This window comes from Patiria miniata, unplaced genomic scaffold (assembly GCF_015706575.1).
Source record: "Patiria miniata isolate m_02_andy unplaced genomic scaffold, ASM1570657v1 HiC_scaffold_4, whole genome shotgun sequence".
Taxonomy (NCBI): domain Eukaryota; kingdom Metazoa; phylum Echinodermata; class Asteroidea; order Valvatida; family Asterinidae; genus Patiria; species Patiria miniata.
Window position 1 is genome coordinate 7854608 of NW_024037071.1, and position 16337 is coordinate 7870944.

At 43.6% G+C, this 16337-nt stretch overlaps 2 protein-coding genes across 8 annotated transcripts; one reads left to right on the forward strand and one right to left on the reverse strand.

Moving 5' to 3' along the window:
* Positions 1-991: 991 nt before the first annotated feature.
* Positions 992-7073, reverse strand: LOC119739842 (monocarboxylate transporter 12-like). Its single transcript, XM_038214947.1, has 6 exons — positions 6992-7073; positions 6085-6174; positions 5607-5842; positions 4475-4615; positions 2793-3785; positions 992-1864 (listed from the first exon to the last, which is right to left on the reverse strand). Exons 3-6 carry the CDS (start codon positions 5830-5832, stop codon positions 1704-1706), a joined length of 1521 nt encoding a protein of 506 aa, XP_038070875.1. The 5' UTR covers positions 5833-5842; positions 6085-6174; positions 6992-7073; the 3' UTR covers positions 992-1703.
* A 202-nt stretch (positions 7074-7275) lies between these two features.
* Positions 7276-15896, forward strand: LOC119739841 (mucin-19-like). 7 transcript variants are annotated; one of them, XM_038214941.1, is made up of 6 exons: positions 7276-7381; positions 10047-10120; positions 10608-11802; positions 11990-14446; positions 15038-15276; positions 15718-15896. In XM_038214941.1, the coding sequence occupies exons 3-6, from the start codon at positions 10632-10634 to the stop codon at positions 15778-15780; spliced, it is 3930 nt and encodes a 1309-aa protein (XP_038070869.1). In that variant the 5' UTR covers positions 7276-7381; positions 10047-10120; positions 10608-10631; the 3' UTR covers positions 15781-15896. The 7 variants fall into 7 exon arrangements, with proteins under 7 accessions (XP_038070869.1, XP_038070870.1, XP_038070867.1 ...); XM_038214942.1 differs by having other exon boundaries at positions 10047-10115; XM_038214939.1 differs by lacking the exon at positions 7276-7381 and adding an exon at positions 7571-7833.
* The last annotated feature ends 441 nt before the right edge of the window (positions 15897-16337 follow it).

A 16337-nucleotide genomic window follows, 5' to 3' on the forward strand; every position in this document is an offset into this window, starting at 1 on the left:
GATATCAGAACGTCTGCGTTGACGGGGCGCGTGAGGAAGGGCGGGCCAGGCTCATTGTCAGAGCGCTGCCGTTGATTTCCTTTCAAATCGTCAGACCTGTCGTGCGATGGCCGATGGTGAACGACGTGCCATAGACATGTGTACAAAACTTTAATGTGACCTAACCCAATTTTACCTTAGGCCAAAAAAAAAAGTCTCCGGTTTCTGGTATGCGCGCGCGTCGCCGTAGCCATGCGCGTCGGCAAAATGAAAAAGTTTTTTTTCATTGAGAGATGATGTCTCAAAACCACCAAACTCACTGGTTTGACTGGAATCCTGCTGCTGCACAATTTTAACGTGTTTTTAGATGGGGTTATGATCGAGAATAAGCTTTATGTGGCCTCTCTGGACTCCCATATATTTGCACTAAGTTTAGTCGGGCACCATTTGCAGTCATCAGCCGACATTTGAAGCAAAAAAGTCGGGGGAAAAAAAAAGCCGCGTCGCCGCACCACTTTTTGGACAAGCTCCATACCAGAAATCGGAGACTTTTTTTTTTGGCCTTATCCGACCCAAACAAGTTTTGGTATGTTTACGTTTTGGACCAAAAGCAATCGATTAAGCCAATTTGCGACGCTAAAATTATTTGGCTAGCTAGTTCTTTTGCGTTATGCCGTGTCGCCCTAATTATTTGGCTATCTAGTACTTTTGTGTTAATAGGTCGGTCGCCCTAATGCGGCAAAAGTAAGCACAACCGGTCACAGTATGAGATTATAAGTGTATATATGGATATAAATGTTGCATAATATATATGCTGTATATACACAGCACATCATTACATAAATACAAGGTTTTTTTATCTACATTTTATTGGTCATAACCACTCCATTTACTCAATTATCGCCTCAAGGATAATTTCAATATATATTCTGAAATACCTATACTTATATTTTATTTGTTTTTCAGGAATAGTGCTTCTCAAAGCCATGTCACCGCCCGGCCGTCTGCGGGGGGGGGGGGGGGGGGGGGGGTTGAGATGGTGCCTTGGATAATGGAACCGTTGAAGAGGGCCGGCATTCCTTTAGGACATGTTCCATCGTTTCCTCAGCACTGCAGGTACTGAGAGGGGACACACTGCAGTTCCACATATGGAGGGTAGCCTTGCAGGATTCAGTGCAACCGAGGTTCTACCTCAGACTTGGTGAGTGAAATACATGTGTCCAACTGCAGTGGAATAGGATAAGATCAAAATGGGCCTATTTTGAAAGGTAATGGACCACTCTCATCCTCATTGACTTGTTTCTGTGTTACAGCCACATTTGCCAGACCGAATAGCCTTTTTTCCTTTCGTTTAACTGGTCGACCCCCTCTCCGGAATGTGCTGTAGAGTCTGCAAGTTATGCATGTCCAAGTTCTCGAGTGTTTTTCCCATGTAACCGAAGCGAGTAAATGACTTCTGTTATACTTTATATCGATTGATACTATAATACATTGTGAAACCTTTATATTAAATTACACTATATTATTATGCTTTAATGATCAATCAACAATAGTGTTCAACTCCCTTACTTAGTCTAAAAGAAATAAAAGATGCAGGCTGAGACAAACCACGCCCCTTGAAGCTCATTATGTTCAACAGCCCTACCTGTGTCTCAAGGTTCTTATAATACTGTTTACAGCACTTCCAGACCCACCAGAAGTAAACTCTCCCGAGAAGGTGTAGTTTATTTCGCAAGTTCATTTTTATCTGATGAATCAACACCGATGCCCGGCTCTAATCGCTTCAGCACAGGTATGAGACATATCCCGATGCAACAGACAAAGAAAACTCCTGCCTGTATGTAGAAAATCGTCTCATAGCTCTCGGTGATATCAAACAGCCAACCTATGGCAGAGAACAAAATTAACAGTTATCGGCAAATCCGGATTAAAGATGTACTTTTCAACAAATTATATTTTCGCGCGGCCAAACTAGCTTTCAATAACCCTTGCCCGATATGGTTGAACGCATAGCACAATTGGCTATTTTTTTTTGTTTTTTGTTTTTTGCAAATTTTAAATCCCATTCATCCTCCCTGTGTCCGACCCACTGCAAAAACAACCGCTCATTTGAGTTATTTTTGCGCCTCTATCCGCTCTGTGCAAAAGTACCCACTCAACGGTAATTAAGGGAGAGTTCGGAAGACCATTTGGGGAGACCATTTATCAAACAGCCAACCTATGAGAAAATAAAAATGCACAATATTGACCAATCCGGATTAAAGGTGCACTTTCCATGCACTTTATAACTAAATTTTCGCTGTTTTTATTATGTGCCTAAATTGGGGGAGGCCACCACACCCCTGCTCGTGGACTCGGTCAGTGGTGCAAATACGTCACACGCATGTGTTGTTCATTCCAAGCAATGGACAATAATGGCGGCCGGACAGCGGAAATCTCAAGTGGACTTAAAAAGTATAAGTCTAAAGGTAATCAATTTTGTTGAGTTCATTGCAACTTTTGAGGCTATAGTTCCAGCCCAACTTTTTGAGTTTTGCAATTGACTGAAAAGCAGTCAATTTCAAACTAAAACCCAGGACGAAACGGGCGTTTTGTCAGTGGCTACGACGGGCGTCACGTGAGGATCGTGTTGGCCCAATGTTGAGCGTTCGATTAGCCTGGCTGTCATGGATAACCCGTCTGTCTTTATGCTCCGAGCAAGCTACTCGAACCCACCCTGTGATACGCGTGAGTCGACACATTAAAATAACAAAGCATGTCACATTGAAGGCGCTCTGGTGTTTGATAAGAAAATCAAGCTTTTGACTGTATACCTGCAAATAGAGGTCCAACCAAACTGCCGATGCCGAGACAGAAGTAATAGAAGCCGACACAAACAGAGAATTGTTTGCAGCCAACGTAACGCCGGATCAGGACAATGAGAATGGAAAACATCACACCAGTAAAGAAGCCCTGGAGGAAAGAAGCGACGAACAAACAAATGTAGTTGTCAAGGTTCAGGAGGAGCAAGGACGCACCGGCCACAGCCGCACAGATGGAGCAGACGATCTCAGCGGACAACTTGCAACTGATGAGCAGTCCGTTGGCAAGACGACCCAGCAGGCCACCGACGCCGTTCATACTGAGTATAAGGGCGGCACTAGAGGGCGCCACACCGATACTCTGCGCGCGTGGAATGATGAACAGCGGGGTACCAAAGTAAGAAATGCTGGCCGTGAGTGCAAGAGGACACAGCAGGCTGTAGCGGTAGCTTTTGCGAAAAACAGTCAGTCCAAGCTCTGATGACACTTTATTGATGAAACTGACTTTCGGTTTGGGCTCGCTGGGGCCGGTTTGCAGAGACTCGTAGCCGCCTGATTTCCTGTCTTCAGCATTGGTGTATTTCACAAAGGAGCTCGACGTGATATCCAGACCACCAGACGAAGCATCGGTTGCTGATTCCATCTCAACTACGTCATCGTTTCCGATTACGGGTTGAAGCTGCCTGTTCAACAAATCTTCCTCCGTTTCCTCAGTGAGGTTGTCACTGATATTGATGATATTGATATCCGGTTCTGCTTTTACGTGCTTGCGAGGTGGCCGGAAAAGTGTCGCGAATACCACGATGTTTGCAGCAATGGCCGAGATAATAAGCATCGCCCCTCTCCAGCCATAACTCATCAGGAGGAGTTGGATGAGTGGCGGCATGGCCATTTTCCCTGTGCCGCAGCCAGCGTATGCCAAAGAGTTGGCGGTCTTGTATTTCTTCTTGAAGTTTAACGCGACCGCAACCACAGCGGTGTTGACAGTAATTCCAATGCCAGCACCTGCAGTATAAACGGAAACACACTACATGCAGGATATTCTTTTGACAGGGAATAGGGCGGTGAAGCCACGGCGCGAATTGAGCAGAGACTACAAACGCCAATAGAATTCAGGCTTTTCAAAGGGCTAACACTATGGTTAAAAGAGGCTACACCCATTTATAAAGACACAATTTGGCTTTTGAGAGTCATGCCTCCATGCTGAATTATTATATTGATGACTTTATTGCTTCTAGTGGAACTTACACTCTAAAAAAATATCCCGCGTCAGACTTGACCAGGAATCCGGTCTTGGGCCTGACACTTTTCCAAGTCAAAATGACACTTTTCCGGGTCATAATTACACTTCTTTGACTCATTTTCCGGGTCATTTGAACCGGAAAAGTGTAAAATGGCAAAATCTCTTTTGTGAGTTCGAAAAAGAACCGGAGGGTACTCAACGTTTCGGACAGTATGCTCTGCCCGTCGTCAGGATCGAGACTGAGGGATTCCAACGGTGAAGTGGGGTTATATGGTGCCTGGAAGCCTTACCCTTTCACCATGCAAACCTTCAAATCTCATCGGAAAAGTGTCATTCATTGACCCAGGAAAGTATCAGGCGCATAGGAAACGAATTCCGGATCAACTTTGACCTGGGACTTTGTGTGAATATCTGAAAGTTGTGTAAATATCTGAAACCGAATTTGAAATACCTGCGATTGCAGCCGTGACGTACAGCTGAGATATGTCTCGCACCCAAACGCTTCCGAAGGTACCGGTCACTGCCAGCAAACCCCCAATGACTCCGGTCAATTTGCAGCCGAAGCGTTTGTTCAAAAACCCGCCAATCAGATCTAAACAGGCAGGAAAACCAAACTCGGTCAGTGTACATGCAGTGGCGTAAATAAGGGACGCACGATGATAAAAAAAAGAAGCGCTTCTTCATTGTTTGAAACCTATTTATGTCCCGTCAAGAAAATGAATGCCCCCACCTCTACCCTACTGGGGAACATAGGTATTGGGGAACATCGGGTAGACCCCGCAAAATTGTACTCTTCTTCTTCCTTACAAGTGCAGACTTATGGCTTAAGATAAACGCACTGCCACTAAAACACCGGGGCGAACCCCTTCTCTTTGTTACTGGATTCTTTAGGGAGCATTATACAGCACACGGGTCCTACGGCTTTACGTCCCGTCCGAAGGACGAAGCAATCATGGTTCAATGTCTTGCTTAAGGACACAAGTGTCAAGACCGGGACTCGAACCCACACTCTGCTGATTAGAAACACCACGGAGTTTGAGTCCGGTGCAGTCCAGTAACCGCTCGGCAGGGGAGGCGGAACCGAGGGGGGGGGGATTTGCCCCCCCCCCCCAGATTTTCCCCAAGTGCCCCTTTTGCGACCACAAATGTGCCCCCTCGAGTATTAAAGTGCCCCCTCGAAATGAAAGGCCAAGTGTCCGGTGGAAAAAACGTGTCGACATTTCAGCACGGGTTTGCAAGTGCCCCTTTTTGGTGATGCCCCCCCCCCCCCCCCCCCCCCCAGTTTCAAACCCGTTCCGCCGCCGCTGCCGCTCGGCCATGACTCCACAATAACTCACGCCTCTATGGTGTAGATGTATGATTGACTGAATAAGAGCGCTGGAACATGTTGTGCATGGCCACCAACAGTAATATGAGATTATTTAAGCGATCTATGAACTTTGCTTCCAGGTAAAGAAATCAAAGATTGTCAAAATGGATTTTTGAATTATAGAATGAGTTTTCACATCTGTTTGTAAAAATAATATGACGTACGTTGTTGCAGCGGCCTTATTCACCGAAAAGTGGCCCGTTCGTATACTTACTGCTGAAATTGGCGACGGATGCCAAGATACTTTGGACGGCTGCAGTCTCCTGAGCGTTCGTGTCGAACTCATCTCTCCAGCTCAGAAAGAAGACATCACAACTCCTTGCGCCGCATTCCTGAATGGCTAGGTTTAAATGGGCAGCAATAACGACAATAACCCCCCATCTGTTGTTAGTCTGCTCCAGTCCAAGGGGTTGCGATGATGCCTTTTTGCCTGTTGCCATTCCGATATTTCTGGGATTCAAGAGAATAGACACGACATGCTTGTACAGGATGAAAAAATGACTACTTTTACATAATTGGCATTTTCCCAGCAACCCGAAGTGCTATTTTCATGATTGTTTTCAGTATTGAAAGAAAAAGCTCACACCTTTAATCCCATACTCAGAACATAAAAATCCACCGATCCCTCTTTTTTTAAAGGCAAATGTTGTAGGCTTGCATTTATTTGGGGTCGGCCTGTATATCAAACTTACCTTATTTTCTGATTCCAAGTTGGTTCAATGTTGCAGTCGTCCTGTCCTCCAATGCAATATTCATCAGCCAGCTGTTCTCAACAATGGCAACTATGTATAGGAAACGCAATATTGCACGATTGTATCTGAACAGTTATAATATACAGTCTAAACCAAACAATCACACGTCTATACAGTCTAAATAGCTCTGTGTAAGGCCAATTTTTATGCAGCAGTTGCCCCTTGGACGCAATTATGCAAATAACACTGATCTACCAATGCAATGGCCACAATACGTACATCAATAGGACCTTGTAACAAAGTTAAATTATAATAATGCTATGGGTGAGCGGACAGTAAAGAGTTTGATGATCTGTTGATTATTAAAGGGAACTACAGGACTGGTGCGCGCCATCTATTGAAGGTGACGTTCGTCTGCAGCCTGCTTAGTGTTTACCTATAGGTGTGGGTCAAAGAAAATCCACCTAATATCTAACTTTTTGGAGAACATTGATGTTTCATTCCTCTGTTTGATTACATTTGACACGGGTGTCGTGTTATTCTTGGGGGAGGGTACAAAACATCATGGCTAATTAAGTCCAATTCACATACAACAGCCAAATTTGATCAAAAATGATGAACCAAAAATATATTAGTCAAAATTCAACAAATTACATGTAATTAATTAAATATTCACTAAATCAAGTGGGACAAAAAGTGATGTCAATGGAAACTTTAATTTTCTGTTCGGGCATTTTTTTTTTTTTATGTGTGCACTGTCTCATCTCAATTTGTGTGCCGAACATCCGGATTCATCTGGAATATTTTACAAATCTTAAGTTTATCTGGTTGTGATTCATCGCTTCATTTCCGTTAACGTTAGTCGCCGTCATCTAACATGAACGGGGGCGGGGGAGCTACGGCGCACCTGTCAGCGGCCAGCCCGCTTCATGGACACCGTCCTCGAGCAACGAAGCAACCCAGGCGTCCAAAGGCCATGCGTGAATCTGCGTCGGGTCGTCAAAGGAATCCTGTAATATATGACGACATGAACGTTTAATATTGCGGCGACCATTTATTGTACGACCGCGGTCTGCCGCTGTAGTATACTCACTACATCCACTGTCGTTGCAGGTCAGTAAATAGGCCCGAAATCTGCGTGAATCTGCGTCGTGAATCTGCGTCGTGAATCTGCGTCGGGTCGTCAAAGGAATCCTGCAATATATGACGACATGAACGTTTAATATTGCGGCGACCATTTATTGTACGACCGCGGTCTGCCGCTGTAGTATACTCACTACATCCACTGTCGTTGCAGGTCAGTAAATAGGCCCGAAATTGCCCTCGCCGGCCAATTCACGACTTGCTTGCCCTCATTTTTTTTGCTATTGTGATGTGGGCCATGAACTTCAGGCAGGGTTTGTGTAAAAAAAAAATAAGGGGAACCGTACAAGCCCCCAGGGCGGTCTTTTTCATAATGACACTTTTTTGGCGATGGGTAATCATCATTGTGTAAAATAACCATCTATGACACGACGAATAGCGCCACCTTTTGTCCGAAAGTGCCGACATGGGGAATTCCCGCTCAACAAATGTGCAATAACCATTGATGAGAACGCCCTTTCCCGACTATCTGCTGAGGAATGCTTCATATGGTTAATTACATGCATACGTGTAATATACTATCTACTACTAGAGTACTAGTACTAGTAGATGAACTGTCACGGGATATACTTGGACTGGAGTGAAAAACGAGCATTGTGCGGATAAGTAAGTCAGAAGACTTGTATTAAACCTGTAAACCCATGCAGGTACGTTTCCCGGTAGCCCCACTAATGTGGCCGCGGTATGCTGCGCTGAACTTCAGCGCAGCATACCGCGGCCACACTAGTGGGGCTAGTTTCCCGGTAACCTTCCTCGCTCTTCCACTGCTAGCATGTAGTGCTAGCTCTACTGAGTGGAGCGTTGAACTACCGTAGTTCAACGCTCCACTTAGTAGAGCTAGTAATTAGTAGTATAGTGCTAACCATGGAGGAATAAGAACGGTATAACAATCCAACACAAGCACCGTCTGACCACAGTAGCGAAAGCTGTGCTGAATCCGTCGTTGAACATGTTGAAAGCGGGACTCACTAGTCTTGATGATTGATGCCGTGCCGAATAGATTGACGCTGGCACTGTACACTGATTATGGTGGCATGCCTAATATAGTGATAGCCTGACCTAGGCCTAGTCCGAGTAACTAGGACTCTACGGATCGCTTTTTTAACATTTGGACATGGTCGGGCGATAGTAATGATAGTACTTAGTAGTCCTAAGTATGTGGCCGTATATGGTAACCATTAATGTGTTTTTCATGACCATTTTCACTCGTACCCCCAATCAAAATCGTCAGATTTCACCACAAAAACAGTCTTCAAAGTTCAAACTGCCTTATGCGCCCCTATATACAAATGGTGGTGGTTACTGGTTAGGTTCACATACCTAGTAAAATCTGGACTTTTCCAGTTCACTTGGCTACGCCTCATGAAATGGAAAAGTCCAGATTTTATCGAGCGATAATATTCCTCCCATTCCACACTGAGCCACTCAATATTTGTATAATAACATGCTGCAGGTCACGCTGCCAGCATGCTTTTGCACGTTAGCATCGCCATATTGGAAGTTAGTTACACTCAAACGTGTACAAGCAAGCAAGCCTACAAATTTCCTCTGGAAAATACATGCAAAGTTAAAGGGAATATACATCATTTGCTTTTGCTGTAATGTTCAGAAATGGATGGAATTGGGGGATTGGAAATATATAGCAAATATAGTTACACTGACATTTTTGAGGTTTTGGGTTCGAAAATGCTATAATTATATAAAAACCAAGAAAAACAATCATTTTCCTGAGTCTGGTTCCAGGGAACCAGTCTAGCTGGCTTGTACCCGTTCATAGGTGTGTAATCGATTGCAAACAAGTGCGATGGTCAACTGGGGCCAGTATTTGAAAAAAAGCCAGTTTTTTTCCAACGCTAATCGGCCGATCAGCGTTGGAAATTGATACAAAAATACCACTTTTCTTGAAAATGACAGTGCACCAGGTGCCATGATTTTACAGGATGCTTTACACTGTCATTCACTAACAGTCCAGCAAGGTATTTCAAAATGATTTGGTAGTTTTATTTTTTGATGTTTGCAAATGTTGTATTTTCCCTTTAAGTAGACGTCTGTGGAACTGCCTATAGATGTGTTTTCATTGCTAATATTTGAGAAGGCATGAGTGGTCTTACAAAATGTAAATATCTAACTAGAAGGAAAGTCTGAATGTAAAATTTACAAAAAAACAAACAATGCCCTCCTTGTCAAGTTAAGATGGTGGCAGTGTGGCCTCATTTACGGAGGTAGTCCAGTAAATTGGCCACATTTATTGGGTTATCCACTCTCATCATGTTCATGTGTTTACTTCCCGCTCATACTATAGTCATACATGTATGCAGAGAAAACGTGTCTTAATTCTCCATAGATCATTTCAGGGAAACTGCCATCTTTGTGATTTATTTGGTAAGGCCAAAACATTAATCAGTTCTGATTCTGATTTATTTGAAAATGGGGTAGGGAGGGTTTTTTTTGAGGGGGGGGGGGCAAATTTGTTTTGTGAGGTCATATGGAGGTGTCTGCATGTAGTCAAGGGCGGTCATTAATAATTTTCTGGTTTTGTGCTCATTTTGCCCCCCCCCCCCGCCCCCCCCCCCCCAAAAAAAAAATAAAACATAAAAAAATTGGGGTAGGGGCTTTCAAAATAGGGTAGGTAGGGTAATCAGAAGCAGAACAAATTTTTTTTTGGCCTAATTTTTTGGGTCATTTCAGTGAACATAGTCCCGTTACGCTGAAGATTAGCCCATCAACAAAAATTACCACGTAATCACAAAGAGGGCGGTATCTGTGAAAAAAATTTACGGTCAGATTCCTTCTTATTCCTTATTTATTGACTGTTAAAGAACTTTCAGCTGATGACTTGGGATCCAAAGGAGAGAGATTAGGAGCCGCAGGATTTCGTCTCAAGATTTGTAAGGTATGGTCATTTGCATCCAATCTTGTCTTAAATCTGCAATTTAAACCTTTTTTGCAGAACTTGAAAGCAGATGATTTTGTCAAACCATTTATGCATCCCCGGCCCCACAAACAATGCATACATTAATTGATTTCAAAAAAATGGAAAAAAGAAAGGCAATTTTAAAAAGTAAATAAACAAGAAATAAATGAAATGTTTTTGAGCTACAAAAAAAAAACCACAGCAAATCTGGTTCACATGGTGTTCAAAGAAGGTTTTATGCACAAACATGTTTTATGCAGGTCTACAACTTCCAAACAAGGCTGAGTCATCCTTAATGAAATGATTCCAGATTTCAACATTTGTTCTGTTGTGGGATTTTGACATCCTCAAATAAACTTCCTGGAGTTTCAGCAAGTCAGGGGCCACTGTTATTTAACGTCCCTCTCTTATCAAATCATAGTTATCTAATGATTAAATAAAACATCATTTGTTGTTTGTTCAATAGGTGCACTGGAACCTGACAGTCAAAATGGCAGATGTAAATTCAGTTCTTGGTAGCATCAGCAGGAAGTTTCTGGAGTGCCCCATATGCCATGGGAGATACCAGCAGCCAAAAGCGCTCAACTGCCTGCACACTTTCTGCCAAGCATGCCTCGTAACATTGCATGAATATGCGTCACACGGGAGTTTTGCCAGTGCCTCCATTCAGTGCCCCATCTGCAATCAAAAATCTGATTTGCCCAGGGAGGGTGTGGCAAAGTTGAAGACCAACTTTCATCTAGTCGGCCTGCTTGAAGAGATCACTGTTCAAGAGAGGGCAGCTCAGGTCAGCAACATGAAGATCTGCGGGTCCTGTGAACAAGAGAAGAGGGCTGTGTCTAGATGCATTGACTGTAGTATGGATCTTTGCCTCAACTGCCAGACAGTTCCCCGCCACATGGCTGCTGTATTGGCACAGCACACTGTCGCTTCACTGGAGGAACTCAGTTGCGGAAAGATTGCCGACAGTGTTAGGAAGCAGAGGGGAATGCCAGAATGCCCAAAGCACCCGGCTAACAAGAAACTATTTTTTTGTGAAACATGCGAGGAACTGATGTGCAAAGATTGTTCTGCTGATCATGAGAGAAAAGATGCAAGCAACACTCCTCATCCGATTCTTGACTTGGAATCAGCAGCTTCAAACAGGAGGAAGTCTACCGAAGAGGTACTGGCCAAGCTCCAGCTAATTCGCTCTGACTTTATATCCTCTTTAGACACCATTGGATTGACGAGTCAAAAATTTGATGATAACCTTGATAGTATGAGGAAGCATGTACAGGAATTTTCTAGCAAAGTCCGTGATGATGTTTCTTCTCAAGAAGCACAACTCCTCTTTCAGATTTCACAAATTTCTAAAGTGCAAAAAGAAAAAATTAGCGACAGACATAAAACCATCAAGTCGTCCATAGAGCAGATGACAGACACCCTGGAAGCCGCAGACGCCATTTGTAAAACTTCAGAAGACTGTGATTTCCTGGCAATGTATCCTCTAATCAAAAAAGCCTTGGAAAGCCATTCAAGCAAGAAGCCATATGACAATAAATTACCAAACTGGGAGTTCAAAGAAAGACAGGGATTGCTGCGCATTGGTACTTTGGTAAATAGAGAGACGCAACTGTTTCAGCCACTTGAGGAAATCAAGAAATTGTTACCTGAGGAAAGTAAGTATCCAGAATACCGCATAATGTTTAAGATGCATACATAAATGTCCAGACATACCGGTACTGTTAAGTTTTCCCTGTCCATTCAATCTTTTTATGGCACATACCGGTACACTCAACCAATCTTGTCAAACTTCTCAAACCTGACGAGTCTTTTATAATATAATTTTTCTTCTCTTTTACAAAGCTTCATCCGCATTCGGACAACAGGCGAATATGGGCGAATGTGGCAGCTCTTGGAACATGACTTCTCAACAGACAAAGATGGCACTCACAACAAAAAGTAGGAATAAAAAAAAGAATCCCAGTTCAGTGACCAGCACAAGTGCTGCTTGGTCTACAGGATGTAGCTTTGGACAAGCTGCATCAGGAACCAGTGCAACCAAAGCCACCACGTCTTCTGGGTTTGGCATAGGGACCAGGGCAAACACAAGTGAGGTCTCTAGCTTTCACCAGTTGGCTGGGGCTGAGAGAAGCACAGTAACCAAATCTTCAGGATTTGGTTTCGGACAGTCTGCAACTGCAAACTGTGCCAAAATCACAACTAGGTCTTTTGGAGGATTGAGCTTTGGACAGTCAGCCCCTGTCACTAACTCCACCACAGTCCCCTCTATATTGGGATTTGGTACTAGACAGACTAAATCAGGAACCAGCACAACCACAGCCACCCCTTCATCAGGATTCAGCTTTGGACTTGCACCTTCTGCAGCCATCAAAGGCACAGCCCAGTCAGCCAGGGGATTTAGCTTTGGACAGTCTGCATCTTTCACACAACCAGCCACAACAAACTCTCATTTTGGATTTGGCCGTGTACAGGCCAAATCAACAACCAACATGGCCACCCCCACCTGCACATCAGGATTCAGCTTTGGACATGCACCAGATACAACCAGCAAACCTGCAACCAGTCCTTTTAGAGGATTTAGCTTTGGACAACCTACTCCCGTCTCCAACACAACTGAAGCCACAGGTGCTGTAGGATTTAATGGTTCCAATAAAGAGATGCCAACAGGTACCAGTACCACGAGAGGAACTTCGTCATTAGGATTTGGCTTTGGGCATCAGTTACTTGCAACCAGCAAAGTAACAACGAAGTCATTTGGAGGATTAAGCCACACAGTCACAGTGACCTCTACTTCAGGATCGGGTTCCGGACAGATCACATCAGGAACAACCACTACGAGCTGTACCTCAGGATTTTTCTTTGGCCAGCCACTTCTATCCAGCAAAGATACAACCAAGACTTTTGGAGGTCCATTCTTTGGACAGCCTGCACCTGCCACTAACACAACCACAGCCACAAGAACTTCGGAATTGGGCTTTGCACAGACCGCTTCAGAAACCATCCCAACCTTAGCTAACTCAGGATTCAGTATGGGACAGGAACAACTTGCAAGCAGCAAACCAACAGCTCAGTCATTTGGAGGGTTTGGCTTTGGGCAGACTGCAGCTGTCACCAAAACAACAAAAGTCACCTCTACTTTAGGATTTGATTCTGGACAAACCGAACCAGGAGCCGGTACAACTACAGCATGCACTGCTTCAGGATTTTGCTTTGGACAGCCACCACTTGCAAACAGCAAAGCCACAACCAAGTCTTATGGAGGCTTTAGCTTTGGAGGGTCTGCAGCTGTCACCAACACAACCACAGCCACCTTTACTTCTCGATTTGGTTCCGGACAGACCACACCAGGAACTAGCGCAACAACAGCAACCACAGCTTCACAATTATTGTTTGGACAGCCATTTCCTGCAGCCAGCCACGCCGTTACCCAGACTTTTCAAGAATTTAACTTTGGACAGTCTGCGCCTGCTATGAACATAACCAAAACCAGCCCTGCTTCAGGATTCAGTTTCGGGCTGTTACCACCCCAAATCAGCTCATCTATAGCTGCTTCTACATGTACCTCGGAACATGGCTTAGGACAGTCCTCACTTGGCGCCAAGACCACCACAACAGTATCTGCTTCCTGTACTGGTCGAACCACACCTCTGTCTTCAGGATCCTTCTCAGGACAGCCAGCATCAGAGACCCCATTAACCATTACCAAAAGTAAAGGATTTGGTTCGGGGCAGACTCCAGTGGGAAGTAGCAAAACTACAAAGCAGTCTTCCGGAGAAGTTCGCTTTGCCTCTGGAACCTGCTCAACCCCAGCCATATTTTCCAGATTGAACTTTGGCGTTTCGGCTCCTGGGACCAGCTCATGTGAAGCTCAGTCTGCATCAGGATTCAACTTCAAACTGTCCACCGTTGGGACAAGCTCCAATGGCACTCAGTCTGCAGGACTTGCCTTCAAACAATCTACTTACGGAACAAATGACCTAACCACAGTTGTGTCATCACTACCAAGGAACATCTCTTCTGCAGTTGGCTCTTCCACATTTGGTGGAGCAAGACCCAAAACAACTGCACGGGCGACCACCAAAACCACATCAAACTCATTAGAATTTGACTCGAAAAAGGGGGCGCCCGATTCATACTGCCCATTTGTCTTCAAACCATTCAAGCCAGAGACATGCAGAGCATCCACTGCCCAGATGGCAGCAACAGGGACAACAACCACATCTGGATCAAGAGGCTTTGGTCTCGCACCACTAGCAACAGAGACTAGCAAACCAAAACCTGTGTTGGACAAGAAATCAGGTAAATTTTGTTCAAGATGAAATCTTTCATTAGGCCAAAAAAAAAAAGTCTCCGGTTTCTGGTATGGAGCATGCCCAAAAAGTGGTGCAGTGACGCGGCTTTTTTTTTTTTTACCTGTTTTTTTTGCTTCAAATGTCGGCTGATGACTGCAAATGGTGCCCGACTAAACTTAGTGCAAATATTATGGGAGACCAGAGAGGCCACATAAAGCTTATTCTCGATCATAACCCCATCTAAAAACACGTTAAAATTGTGCAGCAGAAGGATTCCAGTCAAACCAGTGAGTTTGGCGGTTTTGAGACATCATCTTTCATTGAAAAAAAAGTTTTCATTTTGCCGACGTGCATGGCTACGGCGACGCGTGCGCATACCAGAAACCGGAGACTTTTTTCTTTTGGCCTTAGCATTAGTTTTTCTGTAGAAACTTGCTGAGAATCCAATGTATTTTTTTTATAGTGTACATGTTAATATAAACGGTACATACAATTCCCATTGGTAAAATAATCAACAATTGTTGATCCTCAAAATTGCAAATGAAGTTGTTACAATTTATTGAACATGTAGTGTTCCTTCTATGTTTCGTTAATGCAGGAGAACATCCTGACAACCATGTCAACTCTTGGGATCCTAATATCTCAAAAGCATTTTCTGAGCCTCCAGGTAGCAGCAACGCCAGCCATGCCCAGAAGCTGAAGTCAGAGGACGTGGCTAGTATTACGACAAACTCATCTAGCGAAGAGGAGGATACAGCAGTAGGTAGCAAAGATGACAGCACCTCAGCGAAGCAGGACAACATCCCATTTGAACCAGTCACCCACATTTCCGAGCAGGTGATATGACTGTCTTAAACACTGACATATATTCAAAGCATTTGCTTCATTAAAACTAGGAAAAAGATTGAGAGCTCTAGATGATAGATTCTTGTCGATTTCTTGTTGTATGAAAAGGCATGGAAACACACAATTGAATGCGAGGCATTCAACTGTGTGTTGCAATGCCCATTGAAAAACTCGCTAAAAGCAACCTTTAGTTTTGGGGTTTCAGGAGCTTCAGTGCTTGCACTCTCATTATTTCTTACACAGAAGTTCCCATGACAAAACGTATATTTCAGATTTTCGTTCACCAAGAAAAGTAATAAGGATGATTATAAAAACTGCTTAGTTTCTTTTTGTGCCAGGTGTATAGGGTCATGCACTTTCTTTACTGCATTATAAGACCACCTAGCACTTCTTCAAGTCTAATACTTAATTCCTTTTCTTTTTTGTAATCAGGCAACATCATCACCTTCTGTGGCTGAAGCGGAGAGCCCTTCGACGTCTGACTCCGAGTTGTAACGAGTCACTGATTTTTGTGACTCGAGTTGAGTCGAGTCATTTAATAGAAGTGACTCGAGTCGGGTCGATTCATTTTAAAGAAGTGACTCAAGTTGAGTCGAGTCATTAGGTCAAGAAGGTCGAGTCGAGTCAAGTCAAATATTTAGCTTGAGTCAATTTTAGTCACAAATATTTGAACGCTATAAAACAAATAAAGACAAGAGAGAAAGTCATTTGTATAACAAATATTTAACAAGAATTGAAACTCATGGTTTGGCTTTGGGTCTAGATTTCTTATTGCCGATCGCTGACATCAAAACCAAATTGCATTTAAATACGAAACTGTTTCTGATTATTTAAAAGTAAGCATGTACCTACATGTATTAAATTTTTAAAAGAAAGGGCATAAATTTACTATTTAGCTGGTGTTGGAAACGAAGAGCAATTAAAAGAAATTTCCCAATTAAGTCAATGATGAAACAAAGAATTTGAAAATGTTTTTAAAATCCAGTTCCTGGATAGTATTTTATGTGTTCAGAATCATGAGGTGAGAGTCTGAGACATGACACATCACACAC